Here is a 25,779-nt window from a genome sequence, read left to right as displayed (position 1 = left end):
GTTTACTATATTTTTTAGGGTTGACAGCGACCGAAGAGTTGGAGTTGTCCAAAGTAGCCAGTACCTCCTTTAGAAACTGAAGGGCACTGTATGTGATGCCATTGAGGCTTAGGACGTTTGAGGAAAAACCTGTGGCATATCCTGAACAGCATTATCCTGAGAGACATTAGGCTCAGAATGCAGTAATTTATCTTTAAACTTAAGCATCCTAGCTAAAAATGAAGAACAAAATTGCATAGGCAAAACAATTTGGGCCTCCAGACACGGTACACATTTATAAAGAGAAACAGACTCCTGTTGAGAATCCATAGCTTGAATTAATCCCCAAAAATAAAGGAATAAAAAAATAACTTGAGAATGACTACTGTCACTTTAAGAAGGAATTTTTTTTACAGAGCACAAAAAAACGCTAAGTGTAAAATTAAGAGAAAACAAAATATGCGCCTTTACACCACAGTCAGCCTGAGGTGCCCTACCTGGACCTTTAAAGATATCCCAATATGCGACAAACTCCCCTGCAGATCAGTCAAATGAGCTGCTACAGAAGAGAGCTCACATAAGAATTACGCCGCTCCGTTACATATTTCAAAACGGAAGAGCGGGAAGTCACATGACCGGCAAAACCCCCCCATAAATTATGCTTACCAGATAAATGAATTTACTTCTGTACAAGGAGAGTCCATGGCTTCATTCCTTACTGTTCGGAAATACTGAACCTGGCCACCAGGAGGAGGCAAAGACACCCCAGCCAAAGGCTTAAATATCTCTCCCACTTCCCCCATCCCCCAGTCATTCTGCTGAGGGAACAAGGAACAGTAGGAGAAATATCAGGGTATAAAAAGTGCCAGAAGAAAATGATAATTTAGGGGGCCGCCCATCGGAAAACACGGGCGGGGGCCATGGACTCTCCTTATACAGAAGGAAATTAAATGATCTGGTAAGCATAATTTATGTTTTCCTTCTTAATACAAGGAGAGTCCATGTCTTCATTCCTTACTGTTGGGAAACATATACCCAAGCTCTAGAGGACACTGAATGAAAACGGGAGGGACAAAAAGAGAGTCGGACCCTAATCTGAGGGCACCACAGCCTGCAAAACCTTTATGCTGAAGGCTGCTTCAGCTGAAGCAAAAACATCAAACTTGTAAAATTTAGAAAAAGTGTGTAAGGAGGACCAGGTAGCCACCTTACAAATCAGATCCATAGAGGCCTCATTCTTAAAGACCCAAGAGGAAGCCACTACTCTAGTAGAATGATCCGTAATTCTCTGAGGAGGTCTATGTCCCGCTGTCTCATAAGCTAAGCGATAAGACTCCTCAAACAAAAGGATAAGGAAGTCAGAGACCTTCTGGCCCTTACACTTCCCAGAATATGCCACAAATAAGGAAGAAGCTTGTCTAAAATCCTTAGTAGCTTGAAGATAAAACTTCAAGGCACAAACCACGTCCAAATTATGAAGTAAACGTTCCTTTGAAGAAGGATTAAAACACAAAAGAAGGGGGGGGCGGAGCCAACTCTGAAACCAGACGGTCGCACATCTCAGCAGCTCTGATTATATTACATATAAAAAACAACTTTGGCGACCGTCTGTGTTCATTTACTCCTCTATTTAGCTACTATTGAAGACTAAAAAGCACAGCCGTTCTTAATAGCTAATTTTGAGGAGAGTGATCCTACCTAAACGGATACCCACAAGCCTGGTGCGTTCAGCATCGAATACAAATTCGGAGGCAACCATCTTGCGGCCTAGGCGGCAATTCCAGCAGAGAGCAAGATTACCCAAAAACTATTCCTTGCAACCCTCAACTAGGGGCTTACTTCTCTATCCGATCATGGAGGCTGCAGATCGCATTGTGGAAAAGATGCATATCTTTTTGGACAGGTGCAAAGTTGCGCTCGAACACCAAATTGCAAGGGAACCCCAGCTGACAGCATCGGTGTTTGCAGCACACGCCATCCACTCACTCATTCCTCTAACCGCTCCAGAGAATAGGAGAGTCGGGGGATCACAGAGTCCATCACCTACTTGGCATCATATACAGAACTCTTTGGGCGTGAAATATGTTAAAGTAGCGACCCGCATGAACGAGGTGGGCACCTACTTACCATCCAATGCAGCAGACCGATGTGCCCCAAAGAGATGCCAAACATGTGTTGCAATCCGCAGTGGAGATCAGTTGCGGGAAGGTCGGACCAGCCGAGCAGTAACATGGAACGATGCTTACCTAATATGCTCAGAGTTGTCCTTTTCACCAGGGGGTCTTCCTCAACATCGCCTATATACTAAGGATCTGACTTTCAACACCATGTATGGGCTTATTCCTAAGGCTACCATCGGATTCATAACTTGGTGTGACAGAGTGTCGCTTGGTCGCAAGCTGTCTCTGACCTATTTTGAGGCAGGCTAAAACAGATGCTGAGCACAGTACCGGGTCTCTCTTTAGTTACCTGACCCTTCACCGTATGCATGAACCATTACTGCTTAGATTTTCTTTTTTTTTTCTCTTTTTTCTATATATGGCACCATTTTATATATTTCCTATCTCATGGATGTTATCAGATGAGAGTCAGAGTGTGACAACTTGGCTTATATTTCCCAAAACTTCTCCAGTCTACTACTGGAATCTTATTTGCCTCCGGTCTGCCTATCTTGGTCTGGCTTAACGGCCACAATTCAGAGTTCCAGCCTGGTGGCACAGAAACGCTGCTCAGCTTCCCGGTCTGGTGTGGGGTAAGAGAGCTCTCACATTGACATTCCACATCACAGTACCCCTCTCACCCAGCCTGAAATTTAATATAGCATGTCTTTTAACATGGACAGCCTGCCCTGGCTATACGGAACTGCCTCACTAATATTTAGCCATAATCTATCAAAGTTATACCTATGTGGAGTATATACAATACTGCTAAAGTGACTCTATGGACTGTACACGATCCTTTACATGCTATGTTATTGTGTCTCTGTAGCGAAGATGACAGTATGTTAACGCTGTGCTTGTCCTATCATGAAGTAGGCTAAGTTGACTGCATATGTTGTTTCATGAGTTAATGGACAGTGCACTTAATTCAGCCAACTCTTTTATCTCTATACTTTACACTCACAAGTTTGGTTAAAGTTATCGGTTATGTTGTGCATGTCAGCCTAAGTTTTGTGTTAGGGGACATGGGATCCTCTGGTACATACTTATCAGTTTGAATTTAATTTTGATCCTTAATGTAGTTGTTTGAGTGAATATGTTAATATCCTGTTTAATAAGCTGTCATATTCTGTTATTTAAAACCTCCACATCGTGCTTATTTTTCATAACATTAAATTTATGGAGTTTGTAACCTGAGATCATCTCTATAATACACTGCCAGTTCCCTTGTTAAGCCTTGAAGGTTGCAGTGAGATCTGAGGATATGCCCACTTTACAGCTCTGGACATACTAGTTAGGGTGTCACATACAAGTATTAATCCTTTACTATAGCATATTATGGGTTGTTATAGCCTCCTTTCCCTAGGTGCTGTTCATATATGACCTTCTGTTCCTGGATGGTGGGCCCACATCCGGGAGTTAGAGTATTTTGGTTCTTTAGGAGGAGCTATTTAATGGTTTAAGTGACACCCATTTATTTTTACCTGGTTCCGATCTCCTATAGTCTGTTCAGTACCCTGCCCCTCAATAATGCCAAACACTGCTTATTTATACTGGGAACTGTTACCTGTATTTTACATACCCTTCTTGTTTACCAGATAGCATTAGGTTATCACATACCCAGGTTTAATGATTTGAGCACTATATTTTCAGCATTCTACTCCTAAAATTTAGAGTCTGTACAGTAGATCATCTATAATACCTTACTCAGTTTAACCCACCTTGCAAATTGATTTTAGACAGTCATGTCAAACAGCTATAGAAGATTATTGATATTGTATTAGCTGTCCTAACCAAACTTTCTTACATGTATAAATATTTGGTGCACACGGATGATAGTCAGACATCTTATCTGCTTAACATATGCAACTCATCACCTCCTACCCCCCCACCCCACATAATAAGCATCCCTTAGCAGGAGGATTAAATCAATTAAATATTGGCACCACAGCTCATTTTCTAGTCCTACAGGTACTAAAATGGGACATGCAGTCTTGTATCAAAACGCCCCTTAGATGTCTAGCGCGGGCTGGACCTGCCAAAGCCCTACTATCTCCTAGCCATAATACCCTCCGCGACTCATGTTACCCATTACAATTGGTGTAGTTCAGTCCTTAGACCTCTCTAAATTGAGTGCAATCACAATCCAGTATACAATCAGCTAACTATCGCATATAACAGCTGACAATTTATGCACTCACGAGTCTCCCACCTAGACCATTAAACTTGAATTACCACCTCCTCCCCCACCCCCTCCCTCCCTTTTTTACTTAATGTGCCTCCTGTAGTAGGAGGACTAAATAAGCGGTTTCTCTAACCTATACCGCACCCCCAAACTCTCTATAAGTATGCCCTGCTACATAACTGAATTCAACATTTATCCTTCTTTTTTTTCTAATTTAGCAGGATAGTTTGATTGTTTCGCATTTAAATATGTAGAAATATAAAATTACTATAACTTTAAAAAATAAATAAAACTGAGGTAAATAGCACAAGATCCATGAGTGATCTCCTACATAGTTTGTAGCCCCCTACCATGGTAAAACTCACACTTAGTCAGGGGTCCAAGAGTGGCCCTTTTTATAAGAGGAGAGGCTTAAATAATCACAGGCAAGACTGTATCGTGTTCTTACAAAACTTTTTTATTTTTCTAACCTTATTTACTTTGTTGTTATACCAGTTTATATCACTGTTAACACTTTGCAGCATTTTTACTATATGATGAACCTTGCACTATGTTACTTGTGATGGCAATTATGGAATGTTTTACATATCTTATTTGTATACCAAACTTTACCTCAATAAAAATAAAATTAAAAAAAAAAAAAAAAAACACAAAAGAAGGGACCAAAATTTCTTGATTGATGTTGCGATCTGACACGATTTTAGGGAGAATGGATGAGATTTGAAACCTATCTTGTACCCCTGAGCTATGACCTCCAGGACCCACGGATCCTGCACGTCCCTGGACCAAGCATCTGAAAACAGCGAGTCTGCCCCCTACACGATCCAGCTTTGGATCGGGGCCGCCCCTTCATGCCGAATTTTCTCGCGGGCTTCTTGTTCTGCTTGGATTTATTCCAGGATTGAGCCGGCTTCCAAGTGCTCTTGGGCTGCTAGGGCTTAGAGGAGGACTGCTGGCGTTGGGACTTTTCAGAATGAAAGGAACGAAATTTAGATCCTAGTCCCTTAGATTTGTTCTTTTTATCCTGCGGTAGGAAGGCACCCTTTCCCCCTATAAGCGTGGAAATAATGGAGTCCAGGCCTGGACCAAATAAAATGTTTCCCTTGAAGGGGAGGGTAAGTAGTCTCGACTTAGAAGTCATGACTGCAGACCAGGACTTAAGCCAGAGCACCCGACGCCTCTGCACTGAGAAACCAGAGATTTTAGCATTCAGGCAAATAATCTGCATTTTTGCATCACATATAAAAGAATTAGCCATTCTCAAAGCCTTAATTCTTTCTTGGATAACCCAGAGAGGACCCTCCACCTCGATCAATTCCGCTAAGGAGTCGCACCAGTAGGCCGCAGCTCCAGCAACCGAGGCAACAGCCGCTGCCGGTTGAAATAAATATCCCGTATGCTGAAACATTTTCTTGAGAAAATTTTCCATTTTATTATCCATCGACTCTCTGAAAGACGAGATATCCTCAAGAGGGATAGTATTACGCTTAGCTAATGTGGACATAGCACCATCCACCTTAGGGGCGGAACCCCACAACTCCAGCAGAGAGTCCGGGACCAGGAATAACTTTTTAAAGGCAGACGAAGGAGAAAAGGAAGATACAATTCTATCCCATTCGTTCTTAATAATATTTGCCATCTTTACAGGCACAGGAAAAGTTAGCGACGCTACCCTGTCCTCGTACACTCTGTCTAATTTAGGGATCAAAGGTTCATCAGGCAACTTGGCCTCTGGAACCTCTAATGTTGACAGACAGTCCTTTAGAAAAAAACGTAAATTTTCAATTTTAAATCTAAAGGCTGGCTTCTCCGCATTCCATAATTCTGAAGACTCAGAGTGTGAAAAGGTGAAACAGAAGACGGCATCACAATAGTGCACAATCAGTAATATTTGGTCTTCATACACGTAATACAAGTTATACTTACAGAGTGTGACCCATCCTGGGATACTTGAAAGGCAGACAAATCAAGTAAATCATTGGATGTCCCCTGGACTGGAGAGCTATGTTTAACTTTTCGCTTGTGCTTAGCAGGGCGAGGTAGAGCACTAAGGGCCTCAGACACCACTGTCTTTAACTGCACGGTAAAGTCTGATGGTAAAAGGCTCCCTCCAGACGGAGGATCAGGTGTGCTACGGAAAGCTGCATGTGACTATAGAGATGATTGATGCACCTCACGGGACGGCGAGTCCTCAGAGGTGGATGGCTCAGTCATACTAAAGGGGTTAACCTTCTTAGACATAATAAACTTGTTAATGCATATGGAACATAGCTGAGAGGGCGGGCACACCAAGGCCTCCTCACAATGTAGACAGGTATTACTATTAGGAATAGAAAGAGTACCCTGAAGCATATCAGGATCCTCCATAGCTTGCGCTAACAGTAGGATACAAATAAATTAACTTTTTATTTCTCACAAAAACGGCACCTATATACCCCCAATGACTGGGGCACTCACCACCTCCTAGACCCAGGCACTCAGAGAAGAAGCAACCTCTCAGATATCTATCTCGGTCAGGAAAGAGAAAACGAAAGTGTGAACACACCCGGTCACGTGGTGCGCAAGGCAGGACTGCCCCTGCTATGAGAAAAAGCACGCCAAGCTACAAGCTGCGCAGCATGCAAAGTGAAAGTAAAACCTGTATGTTCCCTTACCGCATAACAACAACCAAAAAAACAGCATAAATCAAAGAAACACATTTGATTAATCCCCACTGTTCGATAACCTCCCTCAGGAGATATTAACCCATGATTCTATAAGAATAAAAGGAGTCACACTGTGACCCTGTCTTCAGCAATTTCAACGTTAGTACAAATGTAAACGATTTTACCAGAATCCGTGCTGTGGAACAGAAACACAGCCTCAAGTGTGACAGTCTTGTAGCATCGCTCCTGACATGGACTTGAGTGAAGAAAGCAGACAGTGAAACTGGTTGCTTAAGGAGCTGTTAGTAGGCAGTCTGGATGGGTTCGCAGAAAGACTCTCCCTGCATCTCCAGACTCTAACTTTCATCAATGCTCTCACTGAGAGGCTGACAAGATTACTTAAAACTCCAGTTCCATAATGAGAGGCATATATCCCTCCTGAGGAACAATTCCGAAATCTTCTGACACTTCTCTGCCATCCTCCTGTGACGAAAGGCAAATAATAACTGGGGGATGGGGGAAGTGGGAGAAGTATTTAAGCCTTTGGATGGGGTGTCTTTGCCTCCTCCTGGTAGCCAGGTTCAGTATTTCCCAACAGTAAGGAATTAATCCGTGGACTCTCCTTGTATTAAGAAGGAAAGAAACTGTGCAGCAGAGAAAAAAGAGCGCGCCTCTTATAAGCCATCAGATAAAACGGAATGAAACAAATGTCACAAAACATCCGAAATCCCCAAACATAAAATCAATACCTGAGAATGTTTCTTAGACTGCTTCCAGCTAATAAACATATTTTTTGAGCCCCAGAGTTACAGTCCCAAAAACAGTAAGGGAAGTTATTTACCCCCATAAGTGTCTGCACACCACCAGCCACCTCGAAAGAGTGCGACCAGAACACGGGCAGAATCCCACATTAGAGGAACACCGAACCTAGAAGTCCATTCCCAAGGGCATCTCCAACCCTGAAGCCAGGACAAAAGGAACACACCCCCAGAGAAAAAAATCTCCCAAGGGAAGACAAAGGACAAGGGAAACCTTGCCCCCCCTGGACACAAACGACACAGGGGTTAAAACTAACCCAAAACAAGCCAGCCCCCAAAGGAGCAGAGACTGTGGGGCCCTGAGATTGCTACCCAAGGTAGCAATCTCAGGGCCCCACAGCAGAAACCGGTGGGGAAGACCTAAAGACAAAGTGACCCTACACAGGATACTGATGCAAGGTTAGAGCACCAGAATACAAAGGCCCCAAGCAGCCATAAGGAGGGGACAGACATAACCCGAACGCTAGCGGGGAAAAAACGGGACAAGCATAGATAGAACTATACCAACACCACCCGGAACGCCAGCCCAATCCCAGATCCACAAAGAGACCTGAAGAAAAGGACCCCAACCTAAATTCCGGTCAGACACTCCTCACACGAAGAAGGAACCTGAAAAAACAATGGGAAATTTAGCAAAACCTAAGAGAGGTCCGCGAAAAAAAACGCAGAACCGATCTCAAGGCGATAGAACCCACGACATAGAGCAAAACTCTGCAACATCCAGAAACTAGGATCCCACATCTGCGCCCGACCCTAAGAGGGTGGAGAAAATTCTGGAAAAACACAGAACCAAAGCGAACAAGGCGACCCCAATAAAAATGGGTTCCAGCTAGAAGAAGCCTCCTGCAGCGAAAAAGGCGAACCAGGCCCCCACGTGGCAAGTCATAGGCTAACCACCCCAAGCACTGCTGCCGGAGCACAGAGAATGCAGGCATGAACCCGCGAAGTCTTGCATACCGACAAGTGCTCCACCGCTGATCCACGAAGAGGATCCATTAAAAGTGGAATGACACGAGGTCCAGAGACCCTAGGAGTCTAAAAACCACCCAGAGGGTAGCAAAAACCACCCTAGCGGAGAAGGCCCCGCCCCCCTGAAGGAGAACCAAAGCAATGCGGCGGAAGCCACTGACCCAGCCCCGGGAGAGAGTGGTATGCCCAATCTCTCCCAGTATGCTGACCCGAAGGCCCGGATGTAGATGTATAGAGTAGTTTGTGAAAACAAACAATAAAACAATAAAACAAAACACACAAGGTCCCGCCAGGCCCGCTAGGCGCAACAGGCGTCACTAACAACACAACAAAGTGCACACAAATTCCAGACCCAACAGTCCGCGAACAACTTCCAAGGAAGTAACAGAAAACAAAGCCATCCTAGAAATTCCCGAGGGAACAATCAAATAAAAAAGTATCCTAACCGGATGAAAGAAAAGATGGCAGCCCTGGAGGCATCCGCCAAAAAGACTTTGGGAAAGGACACGAGCGACATCCCAAATAGTCTAGCTCGAAACACCATTCGATGACACAGTCCCCGACTGATAAAGGAGAGGATCCCCCAATAAGTCGTAAAGACGACAGAGTAGAACGTGCAGCCATGCAATCCGATAACGAAAGGTGCAACATGGAGGAATATTCACCCCCGGAGATAACTGAATAGACCCACCTGAAGTCTGGACACCCGGGATAATCGGGCAAGAACACAGCCGCGCAGAAACCTCCGGATCCTACAGGCGAACCAGCGCCTTCAAGATATTGAAGCGGAAATGACCCGCCATCTGCAGGGGAAACAAACCACAAATTAACATTAGGGTTACCCGCAAATGTAGAGGAAAGGTGCTGTTGGGAATCTGCCGTCTAAGGAGAAGAGCCCCCAGAGGCTGATGGCTCAATAGGCCCCTGGCTCCCCGAGCCTGAGGAACAAGGTGCTCAAATAAGGCACAAGAGACAGGACTGATAAACCTGCGTCAGTGGGGCCGAAGCACTTTCCTCACAAGAGGAAGAATCGGAATTAGAAACAACGACAGTCTCAGCTTCAGAATCCTACATGGTTAAAACCAAAGAGAAAATTAGGACAATATAAAAAAAACGAACGGCACTTGACACCCACAATGGCTGGGGCACTCACCACCTCCTATGACCAGATCCAAACGAAGCAGAAAATCTTCATCGCCACACGGACAGGAATGCGGAAGCGAACAAACCCAGCGTAACAACGCCTGGTCATAAGGTGAACCGTAAAGTCTAAAAAAGACCACCAGAAAAATGCAGCAACTAGGCCCCACTAAAACATACAAGAATTTCTCCCGTCTCAGCATCAGAGCCAATACCCAATACACAAAGCAGGAAAATCACATAAGTAACATGATTAAAGAACCCCACCCTGTTCACGAATCCCCCCTAAGAAAGGAATTATCCCATGATTCCCAGATCCGAACAGAGGAGTCTCACTGAGACCCATACCTAACTGTCACATAACATTCATACTGATAAAATGAATCAATCTTACCGGAAACTACGGAGTGGAACAGGAACACGGCCCTTCAAGTGTGAGGGATAGTAGCGTCGCCTCCGTCATGGACTTGAGAGAAGACAGCAGGTAGCGAAGCGAAGGGTCGGCAATGCCAAGTGCTAGAGAAGCTGTTAATATTAGTCGGGATGGTGTCGCAGAGAGAACTCCAACTGCATCTCCGGACTACCCTCCATGAGAGACACACTTTATGTAAAAAATTAATAAAAGTATTTTCTTTAAAAAATAAAACTTCTGACACTTCTCTGCCAACCTCCTGGGACGAAAGGCAAAGAATGACTGGAGGATAGGGGAAGTGGGAGGAGTATTTGAACCTTTGTCTGGTGTGTTTTTGCCTCCTCCTGGTGGCCAGGTTCTTATTTTCCACAAGTAATGAATGTGTCTGTGGACTCTTTCCCATTAGGAAGAAAATTCCACTAGTAATTGGAATGACGTTGTGGACTCTCCATGTCTTACGAAAGAAATGGTGGCATCCATCATTAGAGAGAGGTACATGAAATGTACTTAGCTACAATTAATTAAATGTATAGAGAAGTTACCCTTTTAGGTTATGTTTTTATTAGTCTGATTTTTAGGAATAAATACAATTATTTTTTTATTATAAAAAAATTATATTATAATAGATGTATAACGGACAAAACATTCTGAATAAGAGGCAACATGCACTTCTGAAATTCCACAACATCTACTGATCTGTAAAAGTAATATGTGGTATCATTTGGGGCCCATTTATTTTATTATTTAAAAATATTGGTCTACACCTGTCAACAGCAACTGACAATATATGAAGAATAAAAACATTTTTTATTTAAGATTGAAATGTTATTTTAAACTTATGAGCCACCCACAGGAACTGGTTTTATATAGGATGTATGAAGAAGATGCGAGTGCTAACATTTTAGGTGCTATTATAGATCCCCTGGTTTTTAGGATCTCTGCTCCTAGGCAAAACAAATTAGTTATCTATATGAAAAAGCTTTCACATAGTACATTGGGAAAAAAAAAGGCTGATTAGGATACAGAATGTACTTGTCTTATCATATTACAAGACAAAAAAATTTTTAATTACTTTTTGTGTGTGCCTATAATAAAGTGAAGGTAAACTTTGATGAATGAAAGCCTGTTTTTTAAAAATACTATTAAAAACAGGGGCACTTTCATTCATCAAAGTTTACAAGGAAGCTGTTTTGTTAAAAAAAAATACCTTTTTTTTTCTTTTCACTGCTACAGCAGCTTCCCCCACCTAGAGATCCTCTATTCACACGTCAGCAATGACTAATCCTGCTTCCTCCAATCACAGCTTTCCCCTCAGGGTAGTCATTGCCTGAGGCCATGCTGTGATTGGAGGAAGCCAGATTAGTCATTGCGGACGTGTGAATAGAGGAACTCTATGTGGGGGAAGCTGCTGTAGCAGTGAAAAGAAGTAATTTTTTTAACTTTGTAAACTTTGATGAATGAAAGTGCCCCTGTTTTTAATAGTATTTTTAAAAAACGGGCTTTCATTCCCCAAAGTTGACCTTCACTTTAAGTTAATCTCACGCTGTCAGGAGGAAAATGTGGAATTTGTAGTAACAGAGAAATGCATGCCTTCTTATAAACTGTAGAAGAGCAGGAAGATGGATAAGTTAAACTGTACCTTTCTTCTACAGAAGTTAAGTTATCAATTTCGGTCATCACTTCCGCTATTTCAAACTTCAACCTCTGTTTTAATGAAATGGAGGGGGGGAAAAAAGATTAGAAAATATATAAACACAAAACTTTCAAATGGGACGTGGATGCTTTACATTGACAATTAATGCTCATAAGATTATTGAAGATATTATAAATACTTAAAAGGACAGTCTACTCCAGAATTGTATTATTTTTTAAAAAGATAGATAATCCCTTTGTTACCCATTCCCCAGTTTTGCATAACCAACACTGTTATAATAATACACATTTTACCTCTGTTATTACCTTATATCTAAGCCTCTGCAGACTGCCCCCTTGTTTCAGTTCTTTTGACAGACTTGCATTTTAGCAAAAGTAACCCACGAGCGTGAACACAATGTTATATATATGGCACACATGAACTAACGCCCTCCAGCTGTGCAAAGCTGTCAAATGCATTCAGTTAAGAGTCAGCCTTCAATGTCTTAGAAATTAGCATATGAGCTTACCTAAGTTTAGTTTTCAACTAAGAATACCAAAAGAACAAAGCAAATGTGATGATAAAAGTAAATTGGAAATTTGTTTAAAATTACATGCCATTTCTGAATCATGAAAGTTTTATTTTGACTAGACTGTCACTTTAAAATTAGCATACTTTGAAGAGTATTTAAAGGGACATGAAACCCACATTTTTTCTTTCATGATTTAGAAAGAGCATGCATTCTTAAACAACTTACTAATTTACTACTTTTATCTAATTTGTTTTATTATCTTGATATTCTTTGCTGAAAAGCATATCTAGATAGGCTCAGTAGCTGCTGATTGGTTGCTGCACATAGAAGCCTGGGGTGATTGGCTCACCCATATGCATTGCTTTTTCTTCAACTTAGAATATTTAAGAAACAAGGCAAAATAAATAATAGAAGTAAATTGTAATGTTGTTTACATTTGTATTCTCTATCTGAATAATGAAAGAAAATTTTAGGGTTTAGTGTCCCTTTAAATCAAGAATGTTTACCTTAGGGACATTAGCTTTTTTATACTCTCTGTAAGGATACAAGGTATAAGCTACAGGACTGAGTCTATGTGTAAACATACAGATGTGATATGTTTATCTTGCTAAATAACTAATCATTTGAAATGCATAGCAGTATGTGTGTTCTTAAAGTGATGGTAAATTCTCCCCTTTTTAAAAATCAGATCCGGAATAATAGTGATATTGTATATGGAGTTTACTTCATTAGTTGTAATGAACCTACTTTTTAATAAAGATATGAAATAAAAATACCACATGCTCCACTGTCCACTTCAAAAGTCAATTTTTCTGGTAGTTAACGGTTTGAATTGTTCTCCAATCGGTACTCTCCCCATATGGTGTCTTTTGTTGTAGCTAGAGTGCTGATTAGAAAACCATTCAAACCTTTAGCTCACAGAAAAACTTACTTTTGAAGTAGGTGGCGGAGCACAGGGTATTTTAATTTTATAAAAGGAGATAGAGAGGGCGCCACATAGTGTGATATTGTTTCATGCAGAATGATACAAATCTAGAGAGGTAATGTGCTTACCAAAAACTGTTGTACTGTGCTGTGACCAGTACAATCTCGCCTGCTAGCACTTAAATCAGTGGCTAGTACACTGCCAAACAGGATCTTTCCTGGGGCTCTTCCTTAAAGCTGTGGGCTCCAAAGGTATCTTCAGTATTAGCTGTGGGCAAGTCTTCGTTTTGCAACTTTGAAATTTTGCTCAGTATTGTTGCATAAAAGAATGTATACAACTTCCAGAATTAAAAGAATTAAAAAGGCTTTATTATAACGCGTTTCTCAACCTCCAAGGGTCGTTTCATCAGATATCAAAGCAAAATGTTTTTTTTTTCGCTTTGATATCTGATGAAACGACCCTTGGAGGTTGAGAAACGCGTTATAATAAAGCCTTTTTAATTCTTTTAATTCTGGAAGTTGTATACATTCTTTTATGCAACAATACTGAGCAAAATTTCGAAGTTGCAAAACGAAGACTTGCCCACAGCTAATACTGAAGATACCTTTGGAGCCCACAGCTTTAAGGAAGAGCCCCAGTTAAGATCCTGTTTGGCAGTGTACTAGCCACTGATTTAAGTGCTAGCAGGCGAGATTGTACTGGTCACAGCACAGTACAACAGTTTTTGGTAAGCACATTACCTCTCTAGATTTGTATCATTCTGCATGAAACAATATCACACTATGTGGCGCCCTCTCTATCTCCTTTTCTAACAGCTACATCCCCGCTCTCTGGGAACAAGAGGAGCTGCCTTCATAAAAGCACCGACTAACAAGGTCACCTTAAAGAAACGGACTCAAACCATCGTTGTTTTTCAGCCATCAGCCGAGTAAGACTTACTCGACAAAGGACAAAGTAATTATTTATTTTTAGAAAAACTTGTTGGATTATTTTATATATCTTTAATCAATTATATATTTCCTTTTTGCCCATAACAGCGCGCCTTTGTATCCCGTATTGAGATACTACACCTTATTTTAATTTTATATCTATATTAAAAAAGTAAATTACAGCGCATCTTCATTACATCTGATAAACTAAACTCCATCTAAAATATCACTAACATTTTGGATCTGATTTTATAAAGGGGACAGTTTACCATCACTTTAATTAATATAATGTCTATAGTTTTGTTACAACCTACGCAAACAAATTGAAAATTCTATTCATCATACAGTTCTCTAATACAGTTTTATAAAAATGCTTTTATTTGGGACACCCTTTGTGTAATTTTGCCATTAGATCAATGCCTCCCTCTTCCCTTTTTCATATGCCTGAGGTAACTCCAGGACACAGTGAGACAAAAACAAAAATACTTTGAAATAAGAAGTATACACATTTTGAGATTAAAAGGACATTAAAGCAAATTAGTAATGTATGTATCAGAAATGAATCAATGCATTGCAAAATATCTGCATATAAAAAATGTTTTAAAACCATTTAGAACAATAATTTTCGCAAAATTTGAATTGTTTTCCAGTCTAGGGACACAACCCTTAAGAAGACTCATTTGCTACCGCCAAATAGGAACAAATGTGAGCTACTGCACTGATCAAGCTATCATTGTGCAACATGTAGAAAGGTAAAGGTTCTGAATTTCACAGAATGCATTCTAGCGGGAGTGGAAAAACTTTCCATTTTCAGATTTTAAGTACAGAAAAAACAGGCAAATAAATAAATTACAATGCAATTTCATTCACTATACACAGTTAAACATTTTGGCTTAGGTTACGAGACTGATATTGCCGCTCCACTCAGTAATACTAGAGGACGTAAATGTGCGCTGGTATTTCAAGTGAGGCGCGATGCATTGCTTGGAAGAGCTACCATAGGTTCCAATGCCTCATCCCGTCAGATACGGCAAACCACCTACCACAGCACAGGGGGATATTCGAGCAGCGTTGGGCAACCAAAAAAATATGTATATGAATATATATATTAGTGATGCACCAAAATGGAAATTCTGGACCGAAACCGAATCCGAAAATCCGGGATGCACTTGGCCAAAAAACGAAACTGATACCAAAAATGTATTTTTTTAAATTATTTTCAATTTTTTTTTTGTTAGGTTTTTGTTTTTGCATAATTAGACCCAATAAAAAAGCCTACACTTTTATTGAAAGTAACACACTAAAATTGGACAAAAATATCTTAAAACAATAATATGCTACACAATAATTTTACCAAGAAAAAAAAAACCAGGCAAAAAATAATGCCATTTTCGGTCAAAATGTTTCTGCGACCAAAATTTTGGTGCATCCCTACTTAAAACAATTATAAATATCAATATACTGTAATATTCTTCATTTAGTTCTATGTAACAGAATCATATTTAACAGGTTTTTTTTTAGCAATTATCAAAATAAAGTATAGTCCTAGAAAACTCATTATATGCAAAACAGTAAGTCAAGTAATAACCTTAAACAGCAGCTCTAGGCTAGCATCAAATTTGAAACCTGCTATACAATAATTTTACCGAAAATAACAGGCAAAAAAAAACGAAATAGCCAAAAATGCCATTTTCGTCCGAAACTTTCTGCGGCCGAAATTTCGGTGCATCCCTAATATATATATATTATTATTATACTTTATTTATGAAGCGCCAACATATTCCGAAGCACTGTCCAAAAATACAATTAATTTAAATAAAACAATATAAAAATTGTAATAGACAGGACAAAATTTCCAAACACATACAGGAGGAATTGAGGGCCCTAGCATGAGAAGAGGTGATAGTCACGGATGTAAAGAGCAGGTCATTGTTGGATCTTAGTGGGCTGAAGTATACTTGTTTATTAAAGAGGATAGGTAGAGGGGAGCAGCGTTGGTGAGAGCTTTGTATGTAAGGGTGAGAATTTTGAATTTAATTCTGCTGTGAATCGGGAGCCAATGAAGGGAGTCGCAGAGTGACGGGAAAGGTGGATTAGCCTGGCAGAGGCATTTAGGATGGATTGAAGGGGGGAGAGGCGGGAAACAGGAAGGCCAGTAAGTAGGTTATTGCAGTAGTCAAGTCGGGAAATAACAAGGGAGTGGATTATTTGCTTTGTGGTGTTAGAGCTCAGAAAAGGGCGAATCTTGGAAATATTGCGTAGATTGTTGCGGCAGGATATAGAAAGGGATTGGATATGGGGGACGAAGGATAGATTTGAGTCAAGTGTAACTCCAAGGCAGCGGACTTGGGTCGATGGGGAAATGGTGATGCAGTCAAAAAGGATAGAGAAGTCAGAAGTCGGCGTAGAGCTTGAGGGGGGATAAGAAGGAGCTCAGTCTTGGACATGTTAATCTTTAGGTGGTGAGAGGCCATCCAGGAAGAAATACCAGATAAGCAGTCGCTGACATGAGAAAGGACAGAGGGAGAGAGAGCAGGGGTGCAGAGGTAGATCTGGGTGTCATCAGCATAGTGGTGATATTTGAAGCTAAAACTGTTGATAAGTTTATCCAGAAAAAAAGTGTAAATGGAGAAGAGTAGAGGACCAGAACAGATCCTTGAGGTACTCCATCAGACAGAGGCATTGGAGAGGAGTCGCCGGTAAATAAAACAGAAAAGGACCTGTGAGAAAGATAGGAGTGAATCCAGGAAAGAGCAGTGTCACAGAGGCCAAAAGAGCTAAGGGTCTGTAGGAGGAGGGGGTGGTCAACTGTGTTGAAGGCAGCTGAGAGGTCAAGTAAAATGAGTATAGAGTAGTGGCCAATATTTTTAGCAGATAGAAGATCGTTAGTAACCTTGGTAAGGGCAGTCTCAGTTGAGTGTTTGGGGCGGAATCTGGATTGCAGGCGGTCAAGCAAGGAGTTGGTGGACAGGAAGTGGGTTAGGCGATTGTAAACTAGTTTTTCAAGGAGTTTTGATATTAGTGGAAGTAGTGATATGGGGTGGTAGCTTTCAGGAGAATTAGGGTTGAGGGAGATTTTTTTTTTAGTATGGGAGTGAATTTTGCGTGTTTGAAAGAAGATGGAAATGAGCTGGTAGAGAGAGAGATAGGTTCAAGATGTGGGTAAGAGCAGGAGTGAGGGTGGAAGATAGCGAGGCTATTGGATCGGAAGGGACAGGGTCGAGCGGGCAGGTAGTGAGGCATGAGGAAGATAGTAAGGAAGAAACTTCATCCTCAGTGGCTGGATGGAAGATGCAGAGGGTGGCAGAGGGAGTAATACATAAATATATATAAATGTATATAAGTGTATATATATATATATATATATATATATATATATATATATATATATATATATATTTAGAGTAAAAACACAGTCTCCCATAGACATCAATGTAAAGGCACTTTCAATAAAGATGCTCAATTTTTTTTTGTACAGTACTGTCCTCTTTATTTGGGGGGGGCAATTGAGGCAATTTTTTTTTGATTAACCAGGGGTTTGACCTCTGGTGAACTGTGTTTAGTGCAAAGTGAAACCGAGAGGTCGCGGGAGCATAAACCAACCACTTTTAATGGCTGGTTATCTACTTACGCCCGTAAAGGGGCAAATTTGTGCATTTACGAGCGCACGTTAAGATAGCACTTTGTGGGGAATAAAAGGTTTGAGTTTAGGTCTCAAAGGATACATGAGCAGTTTAGAATCTTGCATCCTCAGTCAGTCACTGTGTGCAACACACTGAGCTGAGGGAAACCTGAGAGTCCTAATATTCTCAATGAAAATAACCTTTCTAAAGTACTATAAACTATTTTGGATAGAATAATACAATATGACAGTGGCAATATTAGTAAATTATAGCTTTGTTGCAATGGACAAAAAGATGCTTTGGGAAAACCCTTTGGAATTGTGATCCCACAAAGCAATAACGCTCAACTGCAGAGAGCTTAAAGGAAACCACACAAGACAACCAACTACCAAAGCTGCCATAATTATACACCTGTAGTCATAAAGTAATCCACTGCAGAATAAAAACATATAGATAATAACTTCCTTAATGTATGCATAGCTATGGGAACTTTTTAGACTAAAACTCTGAACACACACTGGTAATCAAGTAGTTATTGATACTCCCGTCCTTAAAAAAAAAATCACATACATTCACAAACTAAACACTACTAACTAACAGTGCTAAGCATAATGTGGTGGACAAACAGGTGCTTACTAAAATATAATTTCACAAGCAATAAAAGGATAGGAAAGTCAAAATTAAACTTGCATGATTCAGATAGAGCATGCTATTTTAAGACACTTAAATTAATTCTATTTCAAATGTGCTTCGTTCTCTTGGTATCCCTTGTTGAAAAAGAATACGCACATATCCTATACTAGTAGGAGCTAGCTGCCGATTGGTGCCTGCACACATTTGTCTCTTGTGATTGGCTGTCTAGATGTGTTCAGTTAGCTGCCAGTAGAGCAATGTTGTTCCTTCAGCAATGTATAGCAAGAAAATGAAGCAAATTTGATAATGGAGATAAATTGGAAAGTTGTATGTTCTATCTGAATAATGAAAGAAATGATGGGGTTTCCCATCCCTTTAAGCCAGACAGAAAATGTAGTCCACTGAATGATAAAAACATACAAGGCCGCCAAATTTCTTACTGAATCCCTGTGATATTTGTATTGGTACGGATCTAGTGGAAACATTTCCAACCTTATATATACACAAGCATATCTCAAAAAAATAATAATTAAAAAGAAACCTCTTTTCTAACCCACACATTGAACAGAAAGTAAATGGATTGTTCCATCAAAGGGATATGAAACCACCAAAAAATATTTTGTGATTCAGACAAAGCATACAATTTTTTAAAAGTTTTTAAATTTACTTCTATTGCCAAATTCTCTTCGATCACATGGTATTCTGTGTTGAAGGGGTAGTCATCTGGAGCACTACATGGCAGGAAATAGTGCATTTGCAAATGGGTAACATTCTTGCAAAACTGCTGCCATACAGTTATTTAGACACGTGCACACTCCTGAGATTACATACCTGCTTTTCAAAAAAAGAAACCAAGAGAACTAAGAAAATTTGATAATAGAAGTAAACTAGAAAGTTGTTTAAAATTGCTCTATCTGAATCATCAAATACATTTTTTGTGTTTTATGATCCTTTAATTTTGTGTTGTCACAGAGTCCATGAGCAGTTTATGGTTTCTGAAAATTAGTAATATTTTCCACTATTAGTGAACCAAAGTTCAACTCAAATGATAGCTCAAAAAGTACCTGCAAAGATTAACACTCTAGTGTATGTTAAATTGTAATATGAGAAAATAAGTTTGAGATTAATTCCTAAGCAGCAACAGGGGAACAACTAAAGCTAAGATAGGACTCAACACATTTGTTCAAAATCAAGGAACCAGCCCAAAAGTTTAGGAAAAACTATTGGCCATCCCTATGATTATATATTGATAGATTAATTAATTATAGTATATTTATAGACAAATATGTATATACACACACACATAAATATATATAAAAATTCATTAAAATTATGGTGGAGATAAAAATCTGAGATTAAAATCCTCCATGTCTCCCAGTAAAACTCCACATGCATTGTTACCAAAGCACAAGAGGATTCTGGGTAAAATATGCAAATTAGATATACAAAATTGGTAACAATGTATGTGGCGTTTTACTGGGGAAACACAGACGGGGAACTTGCCTAGATGTGCTAATTTTCTATGCAAACATTTGTATTAATATATATATATATCCATATCAAGCCATACTAAGCTAATTATATACAGTATATATCCAGCCATACCAAGCTAAATTTTAGGTGTGGGTGGTGGCAGCTGGTGAGGGAAAAAGGGGGCATCCATGGTTGTCTTGAAGAGTCTAAACCAGAGCATCAGGGCCTAACTTTAAGGCATAGGTGGCTCCCTAGCACCTGGGTTTGTCAATCTCTGCTCTAAGAAACTTGAGAATCATTCTGTTCAAATATTACAAACAACACAATATGAAGTTTGGCTGGTAGAAAATGGTCCACACAACACAAAAATAGACAATTTGTTACATTTACCTCTATGTCATCTATCAGCTCTTTTTTTCTGCGACGGATATTCAACAATTCCTCTCTCTCTTCGGATGAGAGGTCTTCCGGCACTGAAAAAAATAAGAAACAAAAACAGAATTTATGTTTACCTGATAAATTTCTTTCTCCAACGGTGTGTCCGGTCCACGGCGTCATCCTTACTTGTGGGATATTCTCTTCCCCAACAGGAAATGGCAAAGAGCCCAGCAAAGCTGGTCACATGATCCCTCCTAGGCTCCGCCTACCCCAGTCATTCGACCGACGTTAAGGAGGAATATTTGCATAGGAGAAACCATATGGTACCGTGGTGACTGTAGTTAAAGAAAATAAATTATCAGACCTGATTAAAAAACCAGGGCGGGCCGTGGACCGGACACACCGTTGGAGAAAGAAATTTATCAGGTAAACATAAATTCTGTTTTCTCCAACATAGGTGTGTCCGGTCCACGGCGTCATCCTTACTTGTGGGAACCAATACCAAAGCTTTAGGACACGGATGAAGGGAGGGAGCAAATCAGGTCACCTAAATGGAAGGCACCACGGCTTGCAAAACCTTTCTCCCAAAAATAGCCTCAGAAGAAGCAAAAGTATCAAACTTGTAAAATTTGGTAAAAGTGTGCAGTGAAGACCAAGTCGCTGCCCTACATATCTGATCAACAGAAGCCTCGTTCTTGAAGGCCCATGTGGAAGCCACAGCCCTAGTGGAATGAGCTGTGATTCTTTCGGGAGGCTGCCGTCCGGCAGTCTCGTAAGCCAATCTGATGATGCTTTTAATCCAAAAAGAGAGAGAGGTAGAAGTTGCTTTTTGACCTCTCCTTTTACCTGAATAAACAACAAACAAGGAAGATGTTTGTCTAAAATCCTTTGTAGCATCTAAATAGAATTTTAGAGCGCGAACAACATCCAAATTGTGCAACAAACGTTCCTTCTTTGAAACTGGTTTTGGACACAGAGAAGGTACGATAATCTCCTGGTTAATGTTTTTGTTAGAAACAACTTTTGGAAGAAAACCAGGTTTAGTACGTAAAACCACCTTATCTGCATGGAACACCAGATAAGGAGGAGAACACTGCAGAGCAGATAATTCTGAGACTCTTCTAGCAGAAGAAATCGCAACTAAAAACAAAACTTTCCAAGATAATAACTTAATATCAACGGAATGTAAGGGTTCAAACGGAACCCCCTGAAGAACTGAAAGAACTAAATTGAGACTCCAAGGAGGAGTCAAAGGTTTGTAAACAGGCTTGATTCTAACCAGAGCCTGAACAAAGGCTTGAACATCTGGCACAGCTGCCAGCTTTTTGTGAAGTAATACCGACAAGGCAGAAATCTGTCCCTTCAGGGAACTTGCAGATAATCCTTTTTCCAATCCTTCTTGAAGGAAGGATTGAATCCTAGGAATCTTAACCTTGTCCCAAGGGAATCCTTTAGATTCACACCAACAGATATATTTTTTCCAAATTTTGTGGTAAATCTTTCTAGTTACAGGCTTTCTGGCCTGAACAAGAGTATCGATAACAGAATCTGAGAATCCTCGCTTCGATAAAATCAAGCGTTCAATCTCCAAGCAGTCAGCTGGAGTGAAACCAGATTCGGATGTTCGAACGGACCCTGAACAAGAAGGTCTCGTCTCAAAGGTAGCTTCCAAGGTGGAGCCGATGACATATTCACCAGATCTGCATACCAAGTCCTGCGTGGCCACGCAGGAGCTATCAAGATCACCGACGCCCTCTCCTGATTGATCCTGGCTACCAGCCTGGGGATGAGAGGAAATGGCGGGAACACATAAGCTAGTTTGAAGGTCCAAGGTGCTACTAGTGCATCCACTAGAGCCGCCTTGGGATCCCTGGATCTGGCCCCGTAGCAAGGAACTTTGAAGTTCTGACGAGAGGCCATCAGATCCATGTCTGGAATGCCCCACAGGTGAGTGACTTGGGCAAAGATTTCCGGATGGAGTTCCCACTCCCCCGGATGCAATGTCTGACGACTCAGAAAATCCGCTTCCCAATTTTCCACTCCTGGGATGTGGATAGCAGACAGGTGGCAGGAGTGAGACTCCGCCCATAGAATGATTTTGGTCACTTCTTCCATCGCTAGGGAACTCCTTGTTCCCCCCTGATGGTTGATGTACGCAACAGTTGTCATGTTGTCTGATTGAAACCGTATGAACTTGGTCCTCGCTAGCCGAGGCCAGGCCTTGAGAGCATTGAATATCGCTCTCAGTTCCAGAATATTTATCGGTAGAAGAGATTCTTCCCGAGACCAAAGACCCTGAGCTTTCAGGGATCCCCAGACCGCGCCCCAGCCCATCAGACTGGCGTCGGTCGTGACAATGACCCACTCTGGTCTGCGGAACGTCATCCCTTGAGACAGATTGTCCAGGGACAGCCACCAACGGAGTGAGTCTCTGGTCCTCTGATTTACTTGTATCTTCGGAGACAAGTCTGTATAGTCCCCATTCCACTGACTGAGCATGCACAGTTGTAATGGTCTTAGATGAATGCGCGCAAAAGGAACTATGTCCATTGCCGCCACCATCAACCCGATCACTTCCATGCACTGAGCTATGGAAGGAAGAGGAACGGAATGAAGTATCCGACAAGAGTCTAGAAGTTTTGTTTTTCTGGCCTCTGTTAGAAAGATCCTCATTTCTAAGGAGTCTATAATTGTTCCCAAGAAGGGAACCCTTGTTGACGGGGATAGAGAACTCTTTTCCACGTTCACTTTCCAGCCGTGAGATCTGAGAAAGGCCAGGACAATGTCCGTGTGAGCCTTTGCTTGAGGAAGGGACGACGCTTGAATCAGAATGTCGTCCAGGTAAGGTACTACTGCAATGCCCCTTGTGACAGGGACAATGCATGAAATTGGTTGTAGAAGGTAACCCTGCTGAACAAACATCTTTTTAAGCAAACCTTCTAATTTTTTATCCATAGGATCTTTGAAAGCGCAACTATCCTCTATGGGTATAGTGGTGCGTTTGTTTAAAGTAGAAACCGCTCCCTCGACCTTGGGGACTGTCTGCCATAAGTCCTTTCTGGGGTCGACCATAGGAAACAATTTTTTAAATATGGGGGGAGGGACGAAAGGAATACCGGGCCTTTCCCATTCTTTATTAACAATGTCCGCCACCCGCTTGGGTATAGGAAAAGCTTCTGGGAGCTCCGGCACCTCTAGGAACTTGTCCATTTTACATAGTTTCTCTGGGATGACCAACTTTTCACAATCATCCAGAGTGGATAATACCTCCTTAAGCAGAATGCGGAGATGTTCCAACTTAAATTTAAATGCAATTACATCAGGTTCAGCCTGTTGAGAAATGTTCCCTGAATCAGTAATTTCTCCCTCAGACAAAACCTCCCTGGCCCCCTCAGATTGCGTTAGGGGCCCTTCAGAGATATTAATATCAGCGTCGTCATGCTCTTCAGTAACTAAAACAGAGCAGCCACGCTTACGCTGACAAGGGTTCATTTTGGCTAAAATGTTTTTGACAGAATTATCCATTACAGCCGTTAATTGTTGCATAGTAAGGAGTATTGGCGCGCTAGATGTACTAGGGGCCTCCTGAGTGGGCAAGACTCGTGTAGACGAAGGAGGGAATGATGCAGTACCATGCTTACTCCCCTCACTTGAGGAATCATCTTGGGCATCATTGTCATTATCACATAAATCACATTTATTTAAATGAACAGGAATTCTGGCTTCCCCACATTCAGAACACAGTCTATCTGGTAGTTCAGACATGTTAAACAGACATAAACTTGATAATAAAGTACAAAAAACGTTTTAAAATAAAACCGTTACTGTCACTTTAAATTTTAAACTGAACACACTTTATTACTGCAATTGCGAAAAAACATGAAGGAATTGTACAAAATTCACCAAATTTTCACCACAGTGTCTTAAAGCCTTAAAAGTATTGCACACCAAATTTGGAAGCTTTAACCCTTAAAATAACGGAACCGGAGCCGTTTTAACACTTTAACCCCTTTACAGTCCCTGGTATCTGCTTTGCTGAGACCCAACCAAACCCAAAGGGGAATACGATACCAAATGACGCCTTCAGAAAGTCTTTTCTAAGTATCAGAGCTCCTCTCACATGCGACTGCATGCCATGCCTCTCAAAAACAAGTGCGCCACACCGGCGCGAAAATGAGGCTCTGCTTATGCTTTGGGAAAGCCCCAGAGAAATAAGGTGTCTAATACAGTGCCTGCCGATATTTATAATATCAATATACCCAGATAAAATGATTCCTCAAAGCTAAATATGTTTTAAAACTGAATCGATTTAGCCCAGAAAAGTCTACAATCTTAATAAGCCCTTGTGAAGCCCTTATTTACCATCGTAATAAACATGGCTTACCGGATCCCATAGGGAAAAATGACAGCTTCCAGCATTACATCGTCTTGTTAGAATGTGTCATACCTCAAGCAGCAAGAGACTGCACACTGTTCCCCCAACTGAAGTTAATTGCTCTCAACAGTCCTGTGTGGAACAGCCATGGATTTTAGTTACGGTGCTAAAATCATTTTCCTCATACAAACAGAAATCTTCATCTCTTTTCTGTTTCTGAGTAAATAGTACATACCAGCACTATTTTAAAATAACAAACTCTTGGTTGAATAATAAAAACTACAGTTAAACACTAAAAAACTCTAAGCCATCTCCGTGGAGATGTTGCCTGTACAACGGCAAAGAGAATGACTGGGGTAGGCGGAGCCTAGGAGGGATCATGTGACCAGCTTTGCTGGGCTCTTTGCCATTTCCTGTTGGGGAAGAGAATATCCCACAAGTAAGGATGACGCCGTGGACCGGACACACCTATGTTGGAGAAAGGTCAACACCTTAACATCTAAGGAGATTACCAGAAGTTCAAGTTACTTCCCAACAAAAAAAATAAGATATTTGCAATTTACAACATTAGGTATTGCTGCAATGAGTCTGCAACTTTTGAAATTATGAAATATAACTGGAGGGTGATTTAAAGGCTAAAACTGCTTCTAACGTATTATAAATCATGCAGATCTTACTCTCAAAATAACTGCTTAATTGTTTGTATTTCCGAAGCAAACGAAAAGCAAATTATTTTAAGATTACACAAATAAAGAAAACACTGGGTAGAACAACTAATTGGAGAAATGTGTCTAGTGAAAAGTATCAGTCACCTTATACAAACACCCATATAAATCCACTCTATTTTTCAGATTACATTCAGCAGAAATGTATATTCTGCAGAAAGAAGTGTTTTACCTGAAGTGGTGTCAAGTGTTGTCATGAAACAAATAAAAGGACTACAACAATAATGGTTAAAATATTACAGAAGA

General features: G+C 40.8%; 1 protein-coding gene across 1 annotated transcript in view; it reads right to left on the bottom strand.

Annotated features, from left to right (window-relative positions):
* Positions 1 to 25,779, bottom strand: part of CYTH3 (cytohesin 3) — a 336,872-nt gene that overhangs the window by 218,957 nt on the left and 92,136 nt on the right. Inside the window, exons 2-3 of the mRNA XM_053694552.1 lie at positions 20,446 to 20,528; positions 11,947 to 12,011 (exon numbers count right to left, since the gene is read on the bottom strand). Of these exons, the coding sequence (XP_053550527.1) occupies positions 11,947 to 12,011; positions 20,446 to 20,528 (148 nt within the window). The remainder of the gene's footprint in view (positions 1 to 11,946; positions 12,012 to 20,445; positions 20,529 to 25,779) is intronic.

This window comes from Bombina bombina, chromosome 11, assembly GCF_027579735.1.
Source record: "Bombina bombina isolate aBomBom1 chromosome 11, aBomBom1.pri, whole genome shotgun sequence".
Classification (NCBI taxonomy): domain Eukaryota; kingdom Metazoa; phylum Chordata; class Amphibia; order Anura; family Bombinatoridae; genus Bombina; species Bombina bombina.
This window is presented reverse-complemented; position numbering and strand designations above follow the sequence as displayed.